This window comes from Nymphaea colorata, chromosome 4, assembly GCF_008831285.2.
Source record: "Nymphaea colorata isolate Beijing-Zhang1983 chromosome 4, ASM883128v2, whole genome shotgun sequence".
Lineage (NCBI taxonomy): Eukaryota > Viridiplantae > Streptophyta > Magnoliopsida > Nymphaeales > Nymphaeaceae > Nymphaea > Nymphaea colorata.
Window position 1 is genome coordinate 26,980,811 of NC_045141.1, and position 20,075 is coordinate 27,000,885.

Below are 20,075 nucleotides of genomic sequence, written 5' to 3' on the forward strand. Positions count from 1 at the left end.
TATGTCTTAGATTCCTTTCAAAGTTTCCAGCTTGGTTTGGAGTTTTGCTTTCCTGAACCCAGCCTAAATGACTCCATTCATTCGTTTCAGTGGGTCAAGCACCCCTCCCCCTGACACCCACAGTTTTACCTTTGTGGACAGCCTTTTGTGCTTTCTTTTGAGTCCCTAGGGCAATGTTTCTACTTCACTTTTGAGCTGAAAATAATTTTATGCTCAGATAACTTGAGCGCATGTATATCGATGAATGGACACATACACAGATACATGGCTGCGGTCATTCTTTAAGGACAAAGAAAATGCAACAAAATGATGCATAACGTGTAATTTTTATGTATTTACTAATCAGCTGTCTCATGCTGTCTCTATGCTTTTCCTACGACGCAAAAACTCTACCATTCTATTGGAGACACAATAAGCCACAGACTGAATGGTGATCATGGGATTGACGCCAATGGCAGACGGAACTAGACTGCCATCACAAACGAACAGTCCCTCTGCCTCCCAACTCTGCCCATTCTCATCAACCGCGCCTGCCGCCTCATTGACACCCATTCTGCAGCTACCCATCTGGTGAGCAGAGGAGTACATGGTCCACCGTTCAGAGCCTGAAACTATCCCTTCTCCTGCTACCACCCCATTCAGAAACTCCTCCAAATCTTCCTTTTTAATGCCTTTCGCCTTGATCCTCTGTCCATCACTCTGTGTTGTCCCAACTTCGGTGGCCCCTGCTGCCACCAAGATCCTCAGCACTCTCCTCAATCCATCCCTCAAACTCTCCTTGTCCACATTGCTCAACCTGTAATTGATCCGCTCCTCCACCTTCACCTCACCAGAACCTACATCCCTAACGAGTGCAAACAGGTGCACGGTCCTGGAATATCTCAACATCCTCTCCTTCATGTCTGAGTTAGAAAGCCAAGGAGTTAACGCAGCATACGTTGCTGGCCCCATTGAGGGCGACTCTATAATCACCCTCGGGCTGTTATTTTCTGCCAGAATCTTGTGTATGGTAGTGATTATCCCGCCTTCATATACCTTGCCTTTGATGCTTGAATCAGATTCAGGGAAGTATCCCCATGCCAATAGAACCGGGTGCAGGTGCAAATTCTTCCCTATGTTTGGGTTCTTCAGCCCACTAGAGATGAGCAAGGGTGGTGTCATCAACGCCCCACATGCAGAAACACTCAGTTTGGATCTAATGAACAATTTAATTGGAGAATTTGAGCTCTTGGAGCCGCATGCAGTAACCAGAACTCCCAAACACTTCCTGCCTGTCCCCTTTTTACCTTCAAACACAAACTTCTCTGCTTTAACTCGAGTCAAGATCACTGCACCACAATTCACTGCATCAACCAACCAGGTAGAGTCAGTTCCCTTTTTTTCTCCCGTCGGACAACCATAGCCGCACGACCCACAAAAGTGGCCCTCTGATGAATTTGTGGGCACAGTATCACATTGCAGCCCAAGTGCCTCGCACCCAGCTCTCAAAACCTTGTTCTGAAACCCTTCCTCTGTGCACCCATCCACAACGCCCAACCTTTCACAAACTGCATTCATTGCCTCCTGGTACTTCTGACTGCCAAAGAGTGGAAGTCCATGAGATGTGGCCCATTCACTCAGCACCGAGTCAGGTGTCCTGATTGATGCTGCCCAATTGATGGCTGACCCACCACCAACTGTTGAACCAGCCATGATGTTTATTTTCATGTCCATTGTGGTCAATTTGGCACCCTTCTGGTACAGTTGGTCCAAGGAAGGGCCCTCCAGTGAGGAGTAGTCATCACCCCAGAAGTAGCCCCCTTTTTCCACCACCACAACTTTGTGGCCGGCCTTTGCCAAGGTGGCAGCAGCCACTCCACCTCCACAACCAGAACCCACCACCACTGCATCACAGTCAACAGTATAGAGGTTTCGTCTTGAATTTTCTGCAGAAACGCTGAGGCCATGCCAGGCGAGATCATCCAGTAAGCGGCGGCTAACTTTAGCTTCAACGTCGATGATTCCCTTGACCAATGGCCTCTCTCTTTTGGGTTCCCCTCTTTTTTGGTTGACATCATAGCCAATTGCCTTCCATGATGGATTCTTCATGCTTTCATCAACCTAGAGTAAACCAGAAAGAGAAAACGTTCAATGCAACTTCTTCCTTGCTTTCCAACTGCAGGAAACGTCAACGCCGACGACGTTGAGCTACATTCCTTTGACATCAAACATCCAGAATTTCCCATAATCTGGGGGTGCCAGAAATCCCCTTTCATGAAAGGTTTATTCTAATTGGGAATGAGGAGGGGTGAACTATTTGTCGTCATCAATATATGATGAGCTGCGGGTCGTGCGGAGGGGGAGAGAGAGGGGAGAGAGAGAGAGAGAAAGAGAGAGACTGGTTGTGATTACCTGGGAGTAGAAGACGTAGAGAGAGAAGACTTTGAATATGGCGAAGGCCAGCCTGAAGAGGCAAAGGAGGCCGCGCATAGTGGACCACCTCACCAGCACCTTCTCCCTCTCCTCCTGCTTCATCTCCGCGAACCTCCTGACGAAGGGAAAGTCCCAGCAGAGGCTTGCCCTCCCACACAGTACCACCGTCCCCAACCTCGTCGACAGCGCCCACAGCACCCACCACACCAGCAGCACCGCCTCCTTCGGCAGCCTCCTCACCATCAGCTCCCCTACCTTTTCTTTTTCAGTCATTCCCAACAGAAAAACACACAACAGAAAGGCCCCTCATTCAGTCCCATCTAGAAAACCAAATTTAAAACGAAAATCACTTCATGATTCACATAGTCAATCGATCTTCAGAAATTTATTAAACTGGCTTCAACAATGTTCCATGGCTAGCTCCTGGATTATATAGTTTAACTTCCTGTGGCCCTTTCAGAACCGCTTTTAGTGCTATTTTCAAATTATTTTAAAAAAATATATATTTATTTATTTTTCATTATTTTTATATTCAGGTGCTTCTGTTCACCTAACGAAGTTTTTAACAGCATAGCCGAAAATAAAGGAGAGAAAAATTGCATCTATCAAGTATCGACCTATCTATGGCCCTGATCATTTCCAAGGAAGGTAGATAGAGCTTAAGTCATCACTTGTTTTTCGCCTTAATCTGGCGCTCCCTAAGTCAATGAACAATCACCAATACATTAATTAACGACCATCACTTGTGTCATACGTTATTGATGGGCAACTGCTGAGTTCAGTCCCATCTCAGAACGCTTGTTTCCAAGTGTGAAAAGGACTGTTTTCAAGATGTGATTACGTGCATGGCTGTACACCATGCATAGCATTTATGTACAACATATGTTCTTTTAACTAAGTTTCACTGGATTTCTGACCTACCTTTAAGAGTATTTGTCATGTATATAGACTTGTGTATTATACGTGTGCATATAACCAACTTTGCTGTTCTGTCACTAATATGTTCGGTCACTAACAGACGAGAGGATTTTCCGCACGGTTTCTTTTGAAATGGAAGAGTTACCTGTATGGCCTGATATTTTCTAAAGGAGTGGAGATTAAACCATCTTTCATTTCACCTCGGCAAGTCAATGCACGACTGGTACATCATTAGGTCACTAAAACGTATGATCCTGATTTGATGGGCGACCACCACCCCAGCTTCGCCGCTTCTTCCAAGTGTCAAAAAAAGAAAAGTAGTTTCGTGGCTAATAAAAGGACTTTTGGTGGACGCTTTCTATGCCTGCTTATGAAATGGTTATGGAAGTGTTATGTAAAAAGACGTCAGCCCATGTGGGGCTCAAATAGATTTTGTCATTTAATTGGTGATCATAAGTACTTAGAATCACATATTCGGCCCTAATATTACAGTCTATTAGAGCCGGAGAGACCGAAAGTTAATACTAGAAAAGGCAGCTCATAAATTACCATCGTAAAAGCGACTTTTCGGAAGGTAAATAATCACAAACATATTTTCTTTGAAAGTTACTTAAAACTTCACTGGGTCCCGTGCCTATAAAATTTATTGAGTGGCTCACACTAGTTGATGAGAATGACACCATGTCAATTCTCTTCATCTTCTCTTCATTAAAGGTTTATTTTTTGAGGTAACCTTTGCGAGGGGATAGGTCCTCCCGTCTTTATTGCCAAGGCAAAAAAAAAAAAAAAAGTAAATTAATCACGAACAAAAAATGGGTCTCCGCAGGGAAACCCGATTCTCATTTACGAAACCTCAATGACAAGCGAAAAAAAGAAGCTCCAAGCCAGTGGATGTCAAATGTTTCTTTTGACAGCATTCTACACTTGATCTTAGACAAAAGGCAGAGAAAGATGTTTATTTTGACAGGATTCGCTGACAAAGAAAAGAGACGTGGTAACATCTGTGCGTTATATATATATGTACAATATTGGTCTAATAAAATATGAAGACAAAAAGGCCTACGCCTTAGTAATGAGTCGCTGCATCTTTAATGTTAAAAAATATCTAACTTGAAAAAGTATGCTTTTTCCATTGAAGAATTATCCGGTTTTTGCAGGGAAAGGAGTACGCGGAAGAAGTAAGTATCACCCTCCCAGGCCGATGCATGGTCGACTTGAGTACACATGACAGCTCAGAGCAGAAGTAATAGCCACTTCCTTCATTTAATTGTCGATTCTCAGGCAAAACAAGAGGGAGCAGAGATTGGAGGAGAAGGGCATGAAAGTTGCATGGTTACCTCTTCAGGGATGCCGTTCTCCGAGCCGGAGGCCTCGTAGAACTCTCGCACATGCTTGTTGGGGAGGTCGCCCTTGCCGAGTACGTAGGGTGCTGCCAGCGGCGTCGGGCCGATAAAGGTGCCGCAGATGGCTGAGAGGCACTCCATCTGGCGGTTGGAGTAGCCGTGGCCGTACTTCCTCCGCCTCCCTCCTCCCATGAGCAGCGGATGGTGGCGGCTTTCCTGTGCCTCGTCGTTTCCGGCCATCTCTTTCTTCTATCTTCTCTCTTTCTCTGAATGAACTGAGATGATGATGCCAATGAAGATGCAACGCTTATTTATAAGAGGATGATTGGCATTTGGTAGTGGATAAACACAACAAGGAGCTGATCAATCGCCCCGAGTCCCTAGGCTACAAAATGGCCTTTTATGTCCTTCAACTTGGCCATTTGCCGTGGTTCATCACGTTCGCAGATTTCTTTTTCGGAGAAAACTCGCCATCACTTTAAATGTCTACACGTAAGAAGAAGTAGCAGTAACAATTGGATGAATGATACGCAAACTCGCTGATTTATTTGGCTGTATTTGCCGGCAATTTAAAGAGTAGCTTTATCAAAGTGAAAACGACTTCTTCTTCGGCCAAAGACAATTTTTTGCAGCTTATTATTGGGAAACTTAATTTCAGCATCAAAACAAATAAAGAAAATATTTATATAAAAAGAGGGAATAAATCACTCTTAAATGCTACAATTGGAACTCATTTCACTGCGGTGGAACATACATGGAACTCATTTTCTTACAAAATGCGCCATATTCTTCCCCCTCTATTTCTTTTTTCTTTTGCTCTTTTGGCATGTCAATCGGAATTGGTTTCCTAGCTACATTTTCTATCAATAGAACATTCAGTTTCTACCATATAATACCATAGAAGTTTGAAAAAGATAAAATTTACTACTGAAAATTTTCAATTTAGCTCCAGTAAAATGTTAAAAAATACAGTTCTGCTCCTTAGAGAAATTCTTGAAAACTCAGAACAGCCCCCACTTGAAGACCCATACCCAAACCATACCTCCTTTTCTGAAGCTGAATCCACAGGACCCCAAATAAGATTGGCCTGTCGGCTGCTCTCCCCAGCCACATTTACCTTGTGATGTGAAGACGTGGTTACGTGCACTGCCTTGCACCATGCACAATGACATAACGTTCCTTTGGCGCTCTGGTGGTCTATGCACATAGACATGTGCACATTACAAAGGTACACGAACTTATGCCTATAACCAGTTTGTTTCACGTGATATGCCCTTTTTACATTACATGACTTGCATGCGTTGAGGCTCATGAAGGGCGTGCAGAGTTCTTGCCGACAACGATTAAGATTTTTTAAAGTAGAGCAAAACTGGTTATATATGTATTTTTTAAAGTAGAGCAAAACTGGTTATATATGTGGTGCATAAAATTTTGGTGTGCCAGTAAATAGCTAATGATGAAAATACCCTCGGTTAATAAAAAAAGAATTTTTTATAAAGGCAAAAAAGAAAATTTTAAAAAGTGAAAACATATTTTTTAAAATAATTGTCAAAATATCTCCTATTCTTTTAGATATATGGTTGTGTGTAACTAATGTCACATGCAACTCACTCTCGGATCAATCCAAGTTGAACCTTTTGGCATGTAAAAGTGTTCGGATATGCATTAACTACAGTGGCGGAGAGATCGTTCGAATCCATCCATGGACAAGTCCAATCAAAATATCTTGATTACTGGCGGCAATGCATGTAGACCTAATCATTCATTGTTTAATGATAAGAGTGACCAATTAATGCCGACACAAGTTTGCGTAGCTAATACACTCAGCTTGCGAATCTAAAAAAACGGTTCTGCAATTTCTTTCGTCTCCCAGCTGGGGAAAGTCTTCATGATGCAGACCACATGTAGCTCAAGACTGTATCATAAAAATATGAAAGTAGGCGTAAAATAATTGATTTGAATCGTTTCTTAAAATTATATATTTTCCTTATACATGGTCCACTTTTCTAGTAATAGATGAATAGAGAAGCATAAAAGGAAGGACAACATGATGAATAGATAGCAATATTCATGCCAAGTTGAGCTAATGTGCATATGTATCGAGACTTTGGGTCACATCCATAGTTAATTAGGAAACGATGAAGTGGGACTCCGAATCGGCGGGTGAAAGCCATTGAAGCCGGCGTTCAAAGAACTGAAATAGATGAGTTTTTCCAATTGATGAGCGAGAAAGTGAGGGCTTATTTGACGACTCGCCTCAGCTGAGACACTGTATCGGAGGGCGAACCAATAAGGCGCTGATACCTGTCACTTACAACATTGGATGCTAATATTATTAAATATACGGTACGAATGTGAATTTGTGAAAGATGGCGATCTTATATTACTGCACGCTACAAAAGATGTCCAAATAGATTGTAGGGCCCATTTTGGATGTTACATTTTAGAATTAAGGTCCCACAAGACTCATTACGTGAATGCCTAAATGAGTTTTCAAAGTTTGTTCGGATGACGATTGAAAATTTAGTTTTACTTTTCAGCGATTTTTTTTTTTTTTTTTTGAATGACTACAACAAGTTTTCTGTAAATTCTAGTAAGTAGGGTTCGACTCACCGCACGAAGAAAGCCGAAACTTTTATCTAACCTGTCATATCCTAGGATATAAGACCTGCTTTGGCAATAACAAAGGACCATGTTTATTTTCAAGAAAAAAAACAACTTCTTCATCTTGGTACGGAACCCTGGAGAACTCAATTTGAGGCATCTCCCCAAGTTACTTTTTTTGAACTCCCAATCATGCCTAGAGTCAGCTTCTTATCTACAAAAGTCATATAAAGTTTTTTTTGTTTCAATTAAAAAGACGGTTGATAATTAATTAAGAAACAATGAATGTGTATATATATTTGGAGAAGCAAACTGTATAGGTGAAGCCGTACATGGTTCTCTTTACACCCAAAAGAAACAAAAAAAACAAAAGGAAAGTCATAATTGAATTGAGTTGGAAGAAAACAACGAACAGCATGAGAGTGAATGAGTGAAACTGGCATCACCTTTAAACGTTTGCATGCAACTCGCGATAAAATAGACACTAGTGTCGACAAAGGCATTGGTTCGATGAACTTGTTCTACCGTCCACAAATAGCCAAGGTTATTAAAATTTTTAGGGTTTAGCTTAGTTAGTAGCTAATTTTTTTTATAATTGAATCGATTATCACACTTGAACTAAAACCAGGACTTGCGTTTCCAATGAAAATGCTTAGGCTTACGGAGAGGGTGAATGCCCACATAAATGAAATCAGATTTTACACCAACTGTTATGAAAAAACAGGGTTTCTGGTCACAAAACAAACTATAAAGCGGTGTTTGATGGTTTGGAATTTTGATTGAAAAACGAAAATTCCATAATCATAACTCCTCCTCAAACTAGAAATGAATCGAATTTCCAGGTTTCAGTTTCCTAATTTTGGAAACAAAATATCTTGTTTGTTTAATAGTTTCAATTTGTTAAAAATTGAGCATTGTGATTCTAAAATTTCATGATTATGGGTATATCAAACGCCCTCTAAAAGGATAGGGGTGATGTATAAAGATATTCTAAAAAAAAAAAAACTAATCGAAGCATCTCTTAGCCTGTACAAAGGGAGACATTATATAGATAAAAAATCTTGATTTTCACTGTGGCGATCGATATCTGCCTCATTCCACTAGAAAGCGTCATGCACTCCAAACGTAAGACACATACAACAACTTGAAAACATGCAACTTGAGTTATAAATAAAAAAATTCAAAATCTCACATAAAGTGTCGTGAAAGCTCAATCACAAACAACTTATGAAAGCTATCAAACCAATGTGCACATTTTTTTTTTCCTTTTTATGTACAAAAATGTATGCCGTATGTGGTGTTGAGGTTTATGAAATATAATTTAGTATAGAGACAATGCATTGAGTTGTTCAATCAACTTGATTTATGAGTCCCAAAATACCCATTGTTTAAAATAAATAAATAAAATTATTTTTAGATTAGAACAAAGCATACCCGACACCTCAACCAATCCAATTCATATGTCGTGTTTGTATTCACTTTTTTCATGTGCTTTTTTTTTTCATTTCAGTACTTCACAAGTGAAAAGCACAAACTACAAGTATGTTAGTTAGGGTATCAATATCACGACTGTTCTTAGGCGATTGTGATCTCAATTCTATAAATGTGGATATTAGATACTTGATCGGGTTAGGTAGCTTGTATCCGGAGTCCGACCCGATTTGGGCGATATAAAGGAGAAGGGCGCCGAATTGCTGCTGTACGTCTCACGTTTCACACGGGGTGAAAGAGGGCTTGGCTTTTCGACCACAACCAGAAACCCTAATTCCGCCCGAAACCTCAATTCCGTGAGGGCGGCAATCGGCAATTCTCCATTGCCGGAGCGATCAAAGGTCTCTCTCTCTCGTGCGTCCTCCTTCGTCTACCTTTCTTATTGGCGCCGGGGATCTTGGCATATTCACGTGAGATTCTGTCACCCATCTATCTTTCTCCGTCATCTTTTTAAGCCCTTGGTTATTGTTGGCGTCACGAGAAATCACTGGAATGGGTTCTTTCTTCGTTGTATTTTAGTGCTGGCGCGCAAACGCTTTTTTATATTCGTACAATCTGGGTATTCTTGCATTTTCTAGTTGAGATCCACAAGATTCTGGCGTAAAACTTGTTGCCCATTTAATTCTTATCAATTCCTCCCTTTGTTCTTATTATATGCTCTTTGCTGTTTTAGTGTCGGGTTCGTATTCACTCATAATCCTGTTTTCTATCGCTCTAGATCCGAGTTGATTTGGGGAAACCAGTATGTCTTCTACTTCCACTCAGCCTCAGTTCCGATACACGCAGACCCCATCCAAAGTGTTGCATCTCCGCAATCTCCCGTGGGAGTGCACAGAAGAAGAGCTTATTGAATTGTGCAAGCCGTTCGGGAAGATTGTGAACACAAAGTGCAATGTTGGCGCAAATCGTAATCAAGCCTTTGTTGAATTCGTGAGTTAATTTCCATTAAAGTTTTTACTTATTAAATAGGTTACATCTGCTTTCTCTGGAAATATACGTTCATTTAGGATATATGATTTTCAGTTGTGAGTGCTGTTCATGTGCAAAAGGGACATGAAAGTTTCAGCTAATCTTGTAAATGTTTCATAGTAATATCTTTCCTTAAAAACGGGCGTTGAAAGAGGTTTTCCGGATATTACCTTAATATTTACTGACAACTTCACTTAAGCGTCCCGTTTGTAAGTGTCTCCGAGGTCTACTCTGTACATGTTCGAGAACTCGTATTGATGTTGACGGCTGTGACTGTATTAATTACCAGGTGAGGTTGAATGCCGTGTTTTATCATTGGCACAGCTTAGTCTTTATATATGCTATATGGCTTAATATTAATGTTAATGATAACGATATTATTGTTATTATTATTTTTGTTGCTGGTTTGAATGAGCTAACTAGAATTCAGTTCACTAGTTTAGCTTGTTAGGGGCTTGTTCTCAACTTGTCACTGGGCCATGCTTTAGCATACACTAGAACAGAAAATATAACCTGAACAGGTTAAGTGTTAGGTAATTTTGCTCATTTCCAGTTTACTAAAGCACTTCATTATTTTTGCAACAAAATTGTTCACCTAGATGTGGCACTTATTGTCTATTGCCTAACTTCGTGCCTTCTGTTGGACTTGCTCTTTGGTGGACTCCTGTAATCCTATACATTTTTAACTTCTTTTTGTGTGTATGTGTGTGTGTGTGTGTGTTGCTTAGGGAGAGAGAGAGAGAGAGAGAGAGAGAGAGAGAGATTCTTTACTTTCATTTTTATGAAGGTTAACAATTTTTTTCGACTAATGTTACTTCTCCAATTGTGAAATGAAAGTAAATAGTCTTTCAATTATGGTAGACTTTAGCTTTTCCATATTGGTCGCTTCATGTAGGGCAATTTAGAGTGTCGCATGCACAATATTGAGTATCCATTTTATTGGAAACTTCTGAAACTGGATTGTCAGTTTGGTGTTTAGTGGTTGAGGTTATCAATATCTTGCTTAAGTTATCCGTCAGGAATTTAAGTAGTCTAAAGATTGGCTGAGATCTATCTCGTAGTAAACTTGTGGGGGTTGGGCCTCCTTCAATATCATTCTGAATGATAAACATATCAATATTATCAATGTTGTAAGGTGCATAAAATAACCTGTACCAGTTGGCAGTTGGGCCAATAGATACGCCATATCGTAACATATTGTAAGGTATTTTTTAATTTCAAACTTAGTTGTCAAGGCGTCGCCCAGGCGACGCCTATGCATGGACTAGTCGTCAGTCCACATCCCACGCCTAAGTCCATCAATTAGGCGTGGGGTGTGGTTTGGCGCCTAGGCTGGACTAGGCCTGCTTGCGCCTAGTCCATTTGGGTGTTTGGGTGACTTTAGCCTCTGATACATGATTTGTTTTGCTTTCCAAAACCTGTTATCCCTTGAGATTTACTGCAGGGAGTCTGATTTGACCTAGTGGTTGCAAAATTGATGTTGAAAACAGAGAATTTTTTGCTATAAGTATCTCAGAAAATTGCAATTTGTGCAGAAATTATATTGCTTGCTAGGTTTATCTTTCACCTGAATTGATTTAGTTAGGATTGTAGGCTTGATTTGAGTTATGCTAATGTATAAATTAGACAGCTTAAGTCAGAGTTGTCTAGGCGTCTTTCACAGTCTTTCAAATTTCTTTATATTCAGTTGCCATCTACCATAGATCCAGTTTAGTGAGCACAAATTTCAAAGTAGGTATTATTTTAGTTATTTTCTGTTTCATGTATATTGTTTAGAGATCAGTTTCAGTTCTACAATGAGAAGTCTATCATCTGGTTTATTCTTCACTAAACTTTTCTTCTGCTGTTTTATAAGTTGATTTTGACTAATCGTAACTTGCTAACATGCTAACTTAATACATAAAACATGAAGCTAACAATTTATAATTAAAAATAACTAAGCAAAATTGCAACGACTTTTGTACGCCTTTTTAGGCTAGGCACGCCTAGGCGCTAGGCATTGATTGGCGCTTAGCTGCCTTGACAACTAAGACTTCAAAAGAATACAAAAAAGCAAAAAGATAAGACAAATCAAGAAAACTATACTTTCTGTACGAAGCATGTCATATATAAATATAGGCTTATATCACATCATACAATATGACTCTGTATGATACATACAACACTGGATATTATGTTAACCTGTTTTTAGAACAACTGTCCAGGCACACATAGACAAAATACAGTGGGGAAAAAAATTGTTTTTTCTATAAAACTTGTCATAAGATGTGGTACTCTTGATGGTGAGCATGCTTTATAGAAGTACACTATTACTTAGAGATGAGACCATCTTTCGGGTTGCTGGATGATAGCAAAACTAATAAGCTTCTCATGGGATGTACTAGTTCTATTGGTTATGTCACATGAACTTGCTAAATATCTTGTTTGCAAAATAGAGATTGGGGCACCTGCATTCACACTCATATTGCGTAGACGAATCATTCTATGTCCTGTGTTATATGGGTGCGGATGTGGCACATGAGAAAGAACTTGGGTGTGAGTGGGGCGAGGGTATGTGTGTGTGTATAATACAATGTATATGTATAGACAGCAATCTCTGACCAATGAATCAAGTATAAACAGCAGACTATGCAATTGCAAAATGCATTAGTATAATTTATTAACATCAAAAGTTTAGTAATTAAATTGCAAACTAGCATAATGGCTGATGCACTAAAACTGTGAAGATGCAAATATAATAACAGTGAAACAGAGAAAAATCTAATCAGGAAACAAGCTAAAGGAAATAAAAATATGAGAATATACAATTAGTGGAGATTAGATGCCACTGGTCGCCAGAAAAGAGCTTACTGGAAGGAAGCTTGCCGGGAAGAAGGGAGAAGTAAATAATGAGAGAGGAGTTAGACGGCTTCTCGCTTGTTCCCTTTGGTTATGTGGATATCATATAGTGTCTTGCCTGAAGCAGGAAATCTCATGCAGTCACCAGTGATGCTCAGAGGCTGGTGGTGGAGAGGAGATAAGGGATACATGCAGATAGGAGGCTGAGAGGGCTTTGTTCAGTTTGAGTGAGGGCTTCGTTCTAACAAAAACCCTATTTAAGTTTCATTTAAAAACTCTATTTAGGTTTCATTTAAAAAAGGACAAATATGTCTGTGACATGGGTTGACCGCACCCAACTCACCATGGACTATGAGTGGGGTGCACGTCGAAACCTGGACACTTTTGGTCAGGTGCGGCTGATTGTGACCTACACGCATTGACCTCGTCTAGTGGTGTGTTGGTGCCACACTCATGCCCCAGACCTGCATCACATTGACATGGGTGTGGGTGTCATTTCACAGCGTCCATGTGGCATAGGTGATGTCTCTTCCAATGAACTGCTTACCAGCTTAGTTGTTAAGGCGTGGACTAGTCGTCGCCTAGGTGTGAGTCCACACCCGTCGCCTAAGTCCATCACTTAGGCGACATGTGTTAGGCTGTTAGCCGCTAACACGCCTAGTCCATGGGAAGGTGAAAGATCACCTTCCCTTCAAATTAAGTCATGTAATTTTATTATACATGGTTATACCGTATATACTTATATTATATGCAGTTATATTATATAATTTCTGTTCTTTAAATACAGTTTGCTGTACGTTAATTACATATTCTATATCAACTCATCAAGTGGAGGTTCCAGCCATATCTTAAGTACATATTCTATAAAACCAGTGAGTTTCTGTATATATCTTATGTTCTCTAAAACATATTTTGTGGAATCTATGCCAGCCTTCTTACACATGTTAAAACCTAGGTTTATGGTAAAAAGACCACCAGTTTCTCTTGTTTAGTGCATGTCTAATAATCAAAGAAATACGTGCAGACCTCACTTTTGCAACCTGATTACAGATTTACTTTCTCATTTGTGAGGGTGTTTTGTGTGTTATATGTATATTATATATTATATGTGCAATCTGTTGTAAACTTGTAATGTATATTAAATGTACTGATTTGATATGGTTTTTGCTTGAAATGATTCAAATGAAATAGTCTATAAGGTTTATTACTGAAATAGTCTATAAGAAATGCAAGCATTGTGTCCAGTATGTACACAAGAATGACATGTTTTCTTTTGTGTATCAAACTAAGGCATCAACTAGAACAGAACAGCACAGTTTTCCAGTATGTAAACAAGCTGGAAATGTACTGTTAATCTGTCATGTAAACAAGAACAAAACAGTTTTTCATGTTTTACTTTCTGGCTTTACTTACAAAGTATAATAATTCAATTAAAACAAAACAGTTTTTCAAGTTTTACTTGGAAGAAGCTTATAGTTCAGTAAGTACATAATTTTATTATGTAGTGGTTAACATAAATAAAAAAACAAAAAAAAGGTCGCCTTTTTTGCCTAGGCGCACCTAGTCCCGCCTAGGCCCTAGGTGCTGCCTTTGACAACTAAGCTTACCAGTTAAAGATATGAGCGGAGAAGCGAACACGATGATGATGGTCATCCAATCAGAATTGTGTGAAAACTTAACTTATATTTATTTTTTTATTTCTGTGTGGTAATTGATGATTTTTTGTCTGTTGATCAAAACCTATGTGATCGATTAATACACATTGTACCTGAAAGATCTGCTTTTAGAGAAAAGGTGTAAAATTGTTGAACTTTCCAAATTAGCTGTTCAGCAAATCATGAAAGAATTGATCAGGATGAAAAATATGTAAAGGAGGTGTGCAAAATTTTATAAATTTGGCCAAACAAATGAGGTAAATGAACAAAGGAGAAAAGAGGGAAAGAAAATATTGTCAGGTATGTGATCCTATCAAATATGCCGAATTTAGGCTATAATATGATGACCGTGGAGAGAGACTGCTGAGAGCTATCTTGAGGAGCATTTTGTGTGCAGTAGGAAACTTCGTGTACTTTTATATTGCACCCTCTATTTGGAATATGGGATTCTTAGCTTGTTGTCGAAGAACCAGAATTGTGATTTGTGCTTCTATTTCCTATTTTTGTTAATACTTTTGAGAAAGTAAACTTCATGTATGTTCAAGTTGAACAAGGAGCTATTTTTTTCCATGTAATGAGTTTCTTTGAGGAACATGTTAAATGGAAATGCCACTAATCTATTGTTTGTAACACCTGTCCGAGACAAGAAAAAAGGAATTTTTTGTGTTTTAAATTTTAATGCTATCAGAGAATTCATCAGTGGATTGTAAGTTCTTGCACCCTTACTCATCCATGTCCTTGTCAATGCGGATATTGCAGGTGGACCTGAACCAGGCAATTTCAATGATCTCTTATTATGCTTCCTCATCTGAACCTGCACAAGTGCGAGGGAAAACTGTGTACATTCAGTATTCAAATCGGCAAGAAATTGTTAACAATAAGAGCTCTGGCGATGTTGCTGGAAATGTCCTGCTGGTGACGATTGAGGGTGTAGAGGCTGGAGATGTCAGCATAGACGTCATTCACTTGGTAAGCTACTATAGGCTGTTGCATTTATTTTGATACATATATTGGCATTTTTTAAGCCTTATTTTGCTTTTCGAGTACCATATTGGCTGATTAACTAATCTACCTTTTTAAATAGAAAGAAAATTGTGCAAGGGGATTTGTTATGCCCTAACGTTTTCTAGAGCTCATATTATTTTACTTAGCTGTTGACTCCTGGTTGACATACTCTGCATGGATCAGCAGGTCCATTTTATCATGGAGAAATCTTCGTTAGCAGACTTCTGCATTGGAGAATCACATGTTTGTTTTGCTCTCTCATACTTTTGGTCATTCTACTCTTTAACACTTACAGCCTCCATATTAATTTTAGTTTTTCTAACTGCCCTTCATCGCTTTGCTTAATTCAAGATGTAGGACCGACTCCACTTGTAAGGAAGCTGTTTTTAAGGTTATTCTTTCAACCTTTTCGATCTCAGATGTCTCTATCTTTTCCATTCCATATTAAAATTGAACTTAGCAAAAAATTCTCTTGTATTCCTTCAAATTTCTTTGGATTTTAATTTTTAAGGGAATAGACTTTGTTTGCTATTCATGATGCATGATGAGTCCATGTTAGCATTTAGTGTTTTGGTTGCTTTATGTGATGCTTTGCTTTTCTCATTTATTTTGTTTTGTTTGGAGACAGTGTTTAAATAAGATCCTAGCATCATATTGCTTTTTTAAGTCTTTGCAATGTTATGATGCCTCTGGTGTTAAGATGAATGCCGGGGTCTTACCTGCAGGTGCTCTTCCGCACTCAAACATGACTTGTTGATGATTATCCTTAAATAATGTTATGCATCAGGGACACAGTTTCTGATGATAGATATTCTGCTTCCACACAACATTTAAGCTTTTTTGAATGATTTTGCAGGTCTTTTCAGCTTTTGGATTTGTGCACAAAATTGCGACCTTTGAAAAGGCTGCTGGCTTTCAGGTAGTTTTGTAAAAACCTTGTGCATAATGAACATTACATTTTTATTTATTCTATTACATGTTCATCTGTTTACTTTTTCTGTTATACTTTCTCAGGCTCTGATCCAATTTAGTGATGCGGATACAGCATCCACTGCCCGGAATGCATTGGATGGAAGGAGCATTCCTCGGTAAACATTTGGAAGATTTTCATGATTTTCATTGTCATGAATCTTAAACACTTGAGAAAACTCATTTGTCTCTTGTGGTTTTTAAATACTTCAGGTACCTACTTCCAGAGCATGTTGGTTCATGCCATCTGCGCATCTCATTTTCTGCACACACTGATCTGAATATCAAATTTCAATCTCATCGCAGCAGGTATATCAAATTTTGTTGCTACTTGCTATTAGCATCCTGTTAGTTTGTTCTCTCAAAGTTTGAAACATCAGCTATCCTCTGTTTGGTCTATTATGTTATTGCGACTATTTACCTTACCTATCTTTTCATGGCTCTTGAATATTTTGCAAAGCTCTTGAGGCAAAAGAATTTATCCTTTCACATTGGCCCAGAGTCTCTCTTCTTCTCTCTCCCTTGCGCGTGAGTGCATCATGGGGAACTATTCTGCATCCTATTTTTTTGGGAATTAACTTGTCATAATTCTTTGCCAATTTGTAAAAGTTTCTGTGCTTTACTATTTCATCTCTTTCTGAACTGTACAAGGAAAAATGTATAGGATGACTAAGCAACAAAAAAAGTAACTATGAATTTGATGTTGACAATATCCAGTCTGAAGGAATTTGGAATTCGTGATAATTGTATCCCCTTGTGTACTTTGCCAAGAGAACCTGTTTAGATAACTGTCACGGAAGGTTAGTTGACTGCTGAAGTAGTCTTCTCCAAAAAAAGTTTGCAGTTCAATGTTGTGGCTTAATGAATTTGAATGAAGCCTAACACAATAATGGGTGATGTTACATCTGGTAGTAGGTGACATGAGGAGGACGGAGAAGGGAGGAGGCAAAGGAGTTTTTAGGGTCTGGCTGTTTTGTTCTTTGATCTTTGATACAAAAGCTTATGTGGATCTTTTGATAAGGTTGAAGTTCCAAGCAGATACATGTTCAGTTCCCAACTCCCCATAGACACCCTTCCTTTGATGTTAGAAATTTCTAGGAGTTCTGTAGAATCTGCATGTCCAGAAATAAAGATTATACTTGTCACTGAACCATTTATTCTCGTGGATGGTAGCTTGATGTGTCTGTCTTTGTTTTGCTTCAAGTTGAGCAAAAAGTAGCTTTTGATACTTTAGCATTGCATGCGTTTTTCCTTGAGATCTTTTGTGTCATAAAAAAATGGCATGAGTTAACTTTTTGAACGTTCGTGAAGGGATTACACCAATCCATATCTTCCAGTGAATCCATCGGCTATTGAAGGGACTATGCAGGTGAGCTTTATTTCTGAGTTCAGTTGGTTGTTCTTTGGTTAAGCATATGGTGTCTTACATGATGACTCCTCCAGCCAGTTGTAGGTCCTGATGGAAAGAGAAAGGAGCCTGAAAGCAGCAATGTGCTGCTTGCCTCCATTGAGAATTTGCAATATGCTGTGACTGTTGATGTTCTTCACACGGTAACTTTGTTGTGACCTTTTGCTTTGTTCACACGTGGCTGCTTTTTGTTTCTAATCTTGTGTTGCATTAGGTTTTTTCTGCATTTGGTACAGTGCAAAAGATAGCAATCTTTGATAAGAATGGTGGAATGCAGGCACTAATTCAGTATCCAGGTAAACTTCTCATTTTATTGCTTTCTCATCGTCAATGTACAGATTCTGTTCAGGTGTTCTATTTTGTTTTTTCATACTCTGTGAGTGGCCAGTTTGATGTGCTACTTGAGTATTATGAATCATTCAAACTTTAGACTTAATTTTATGTCTGCTTATAACGAATTTGGGAACTTCTGATGCCAAATGAATTATGTAAATTGTACAAGCAACTGGAGTGCTCGACTTTTATTCAAAGTCATACACAGGATGGTATAATTAATGGTCATTAGCCTTCATTCTGGTTTTAAATTTTACTTTTGTTATTTATTTGTTAGTTGCTCGTTCAATCATGTCACAGGATATTGAAACCCAATGTGACGTGGAATGGGTTCAGTTGGCATGACAATTGTTTGTTGCTTTTAGTTTCATGGTCTTAAATGTCCTTTGTCTGTTACTCTGTATTTGTCTTTATTAGAAGAAACATTTATGATGCATGCTGCTGTGCCTTAGTTTTAGTATATAGTGAAATTCTTCACTCTTCATCACTTGTGGTTGTGGGACTTTGAGGAGCATGTCGTTTTGTTTTTGGAAGCTGATTATGCACATGGTTTCATGTTTCATTTGTAAGGAACAATTCCTAACAGTTCAGAATTTTCTTGAAATTTAAGCGTTACAACATTATATGTCTTTGAAGCGTGCATGGTTCAATGTATTATTTGGTCATACCTAAAATGATGATGCCCGTGTTGATATTTGAGGGCACAAAATTGTTCTTTGACACAAATAAAGCTGTGTTAGATGCTGTTAACGCAAAAAGGGCTTTTTTTTTTTGCTCTTCAATTGTGGCCTCTGTTAACATCAAACCTTTCAATAAATGAATATTTGAGGCTTTGTTAATGTTCTTAGTCTTTGAACTCATATTACATATGCATTTCTTGAATTTTGTACTCATCCAACCCAAGCCTCCAGGTCCAAGTCAATACTTTTACGTTGAGAAGCATTTGTTGATTATCTTGCTGATATCTAAGGGGTTTTAAGTATTCGGTGACTTTACGTACTGAGCTGATTTGAGCCATTGTCAATTCTGTAATGTCAATAACTTCAAATCTCTCATGCCTTATCATTTTTCCCCCTTTTCTAGACATAGCAACCGCAGCTGTTGCAAAAGAGGCTTTAGAGGGGCACTGCATCTATGAAGGTGGCTATTGTAAGCTTCATCTGTCATACTCTCGTCATACTGATCTCAATGTAAAGGTATAAATGTCTTTTATGTTGTAACCATGAAAAAGAAAACGAACAATAAAAATCGCATTAAGATGAATTCACTCGAACCATGAAAGTACGTCTTCTTTACACTCAGCATGTTGATTCATATGGTTAATGAAAGATTATAAAGTGAATGTTCTATTTTATTTCGTCGCTGACAGGCCCATAATGATAGAAGCAGGGACTACACGATTCCTGAAGCCGGAATACTGCCTCTACAGCAGGCCCCTGGCTATCAAAGCCCACAGTCTTCCTCAGCATACCCTGGAAGTGTTGCTTCTCCTGTGCAAATGCCAGAGACACATCTGCCAGCATGGGATCCAAATGCTCAGGTTGCAAGGCGTCCTTTTGCACCTGCTGCAAATATGTATCCTGGGCAACCGTATCATCCTCCTGCTGCTGCTCCATTTCCATCTTCAGGACCCCTTCCTGGTCCTCCCGAGCCAGTTCCTGGGTACATGAACTCAAACAACTTTAGAATGCCTTTGGAGCAATCTTCACAACAGGTTCCTATGTATGGGCGGCAGGTGAATGCTGGCCATGTTTCTGCGCCACGCCCAGGCATGCCACCACCGTCCTATTATGGTTAAGAACACAACTGTAGCCCGTAGGTGAATTTCTCGTGCCTGTTCCTTTTGCTTTTTTAGGGGTTATGTTGGCGAGTTCTCGCCCATCACTTCTACTTGAAAGGAAATGAAATTGCTGCTGTAATATTGCATGGGGCCCGTCATTTGTGCCATGCGTCTTGAATGATTTGTGTTACAGGGGGTCTTGGTTGAATGAAATTCTGCTGCTACTTCTCTCTCCCTCTCTTGTGTGTCTTCTTCTATGCTTGCGAGTAATGTGCGGTTCTGTATTTGTTTTTATATGTTTTTCATTGATTTGATGTTTGGGGAATTTACCTACTTGGGTATCGTGCACT

The 20,075-nt window shown here is 39.2% G+C and overlaps 2 protein-coding genes across 3 annotated transcripts; one reads left to right on the top strand and one right to left on the bottom strand.

The window, feature by feature from the left end:
• Positions 1-182: 182 nt before the first annotated feature.
• Positions 183-5,047, bottom strand: LOC116252708 (long-chain-alcohol oxidase FAO1-like). Its single transcript, XM_031627166.2, has 3 exons — positions 4,668-5,047; positions 2,392-2,667; positions 183-2,100 (listed from the first exon to the last, which is right to left on the bottom strand). Exons 1-3 carry the CDS (start codon positions 4,911-4,913, stop codon positions 352-354), a joined length of 2,271 nt encoding a protein of 756 aa, XP_031483026.1. The 5' UTR covers positions 4,914-5,047; the 3' UTR covers positions 183-351.
• A 3,918-nt stretch (positions 5,048-8,965) lies between these two features.
• Positions 8,966-19,959, top strand: LOC116252873 (polypyrimidine tract-binding protein homolog 1). 2 transcript variants are annotated; one of them, XM_031627480.2, is made up of 11 exons: positions 8,966-9,178; positions 9,487-9,698; positions 14,990-15,199; positions 16,092-16,154; positions 16,250-16,323; positions 16,418-16,513; positions 17,516-17,573; positions 17,648-17,755; positions 17,827-17,908; positions 19,029-19,141; positions 19,315-19,959. In XM_031627480.2, the coding sequence occupies exons 2-11, from the start codon at positions 9,513-9,515 to the stop codon at positions 19,741-19,743; spliced, it is 1,419 nt and encodes a 472-aa protein (XP_031483340.1). In that variant the 5' UTR covers positions 8,966-9,178; positions 9,487-9,512; the 3' UTR covers positions 19,744-19,959. The 2 variants fall into 2 exon arrangements, with proteins under 2 accessions (XP_031483340.1, XP_031483341.1); XM_031627481.2 differs by having other exon boundaries at positions 19,029-19,094; positions 19,315-19,457.
• Positions 19,960-20,075: the final 116 nt, after the last annotated feature.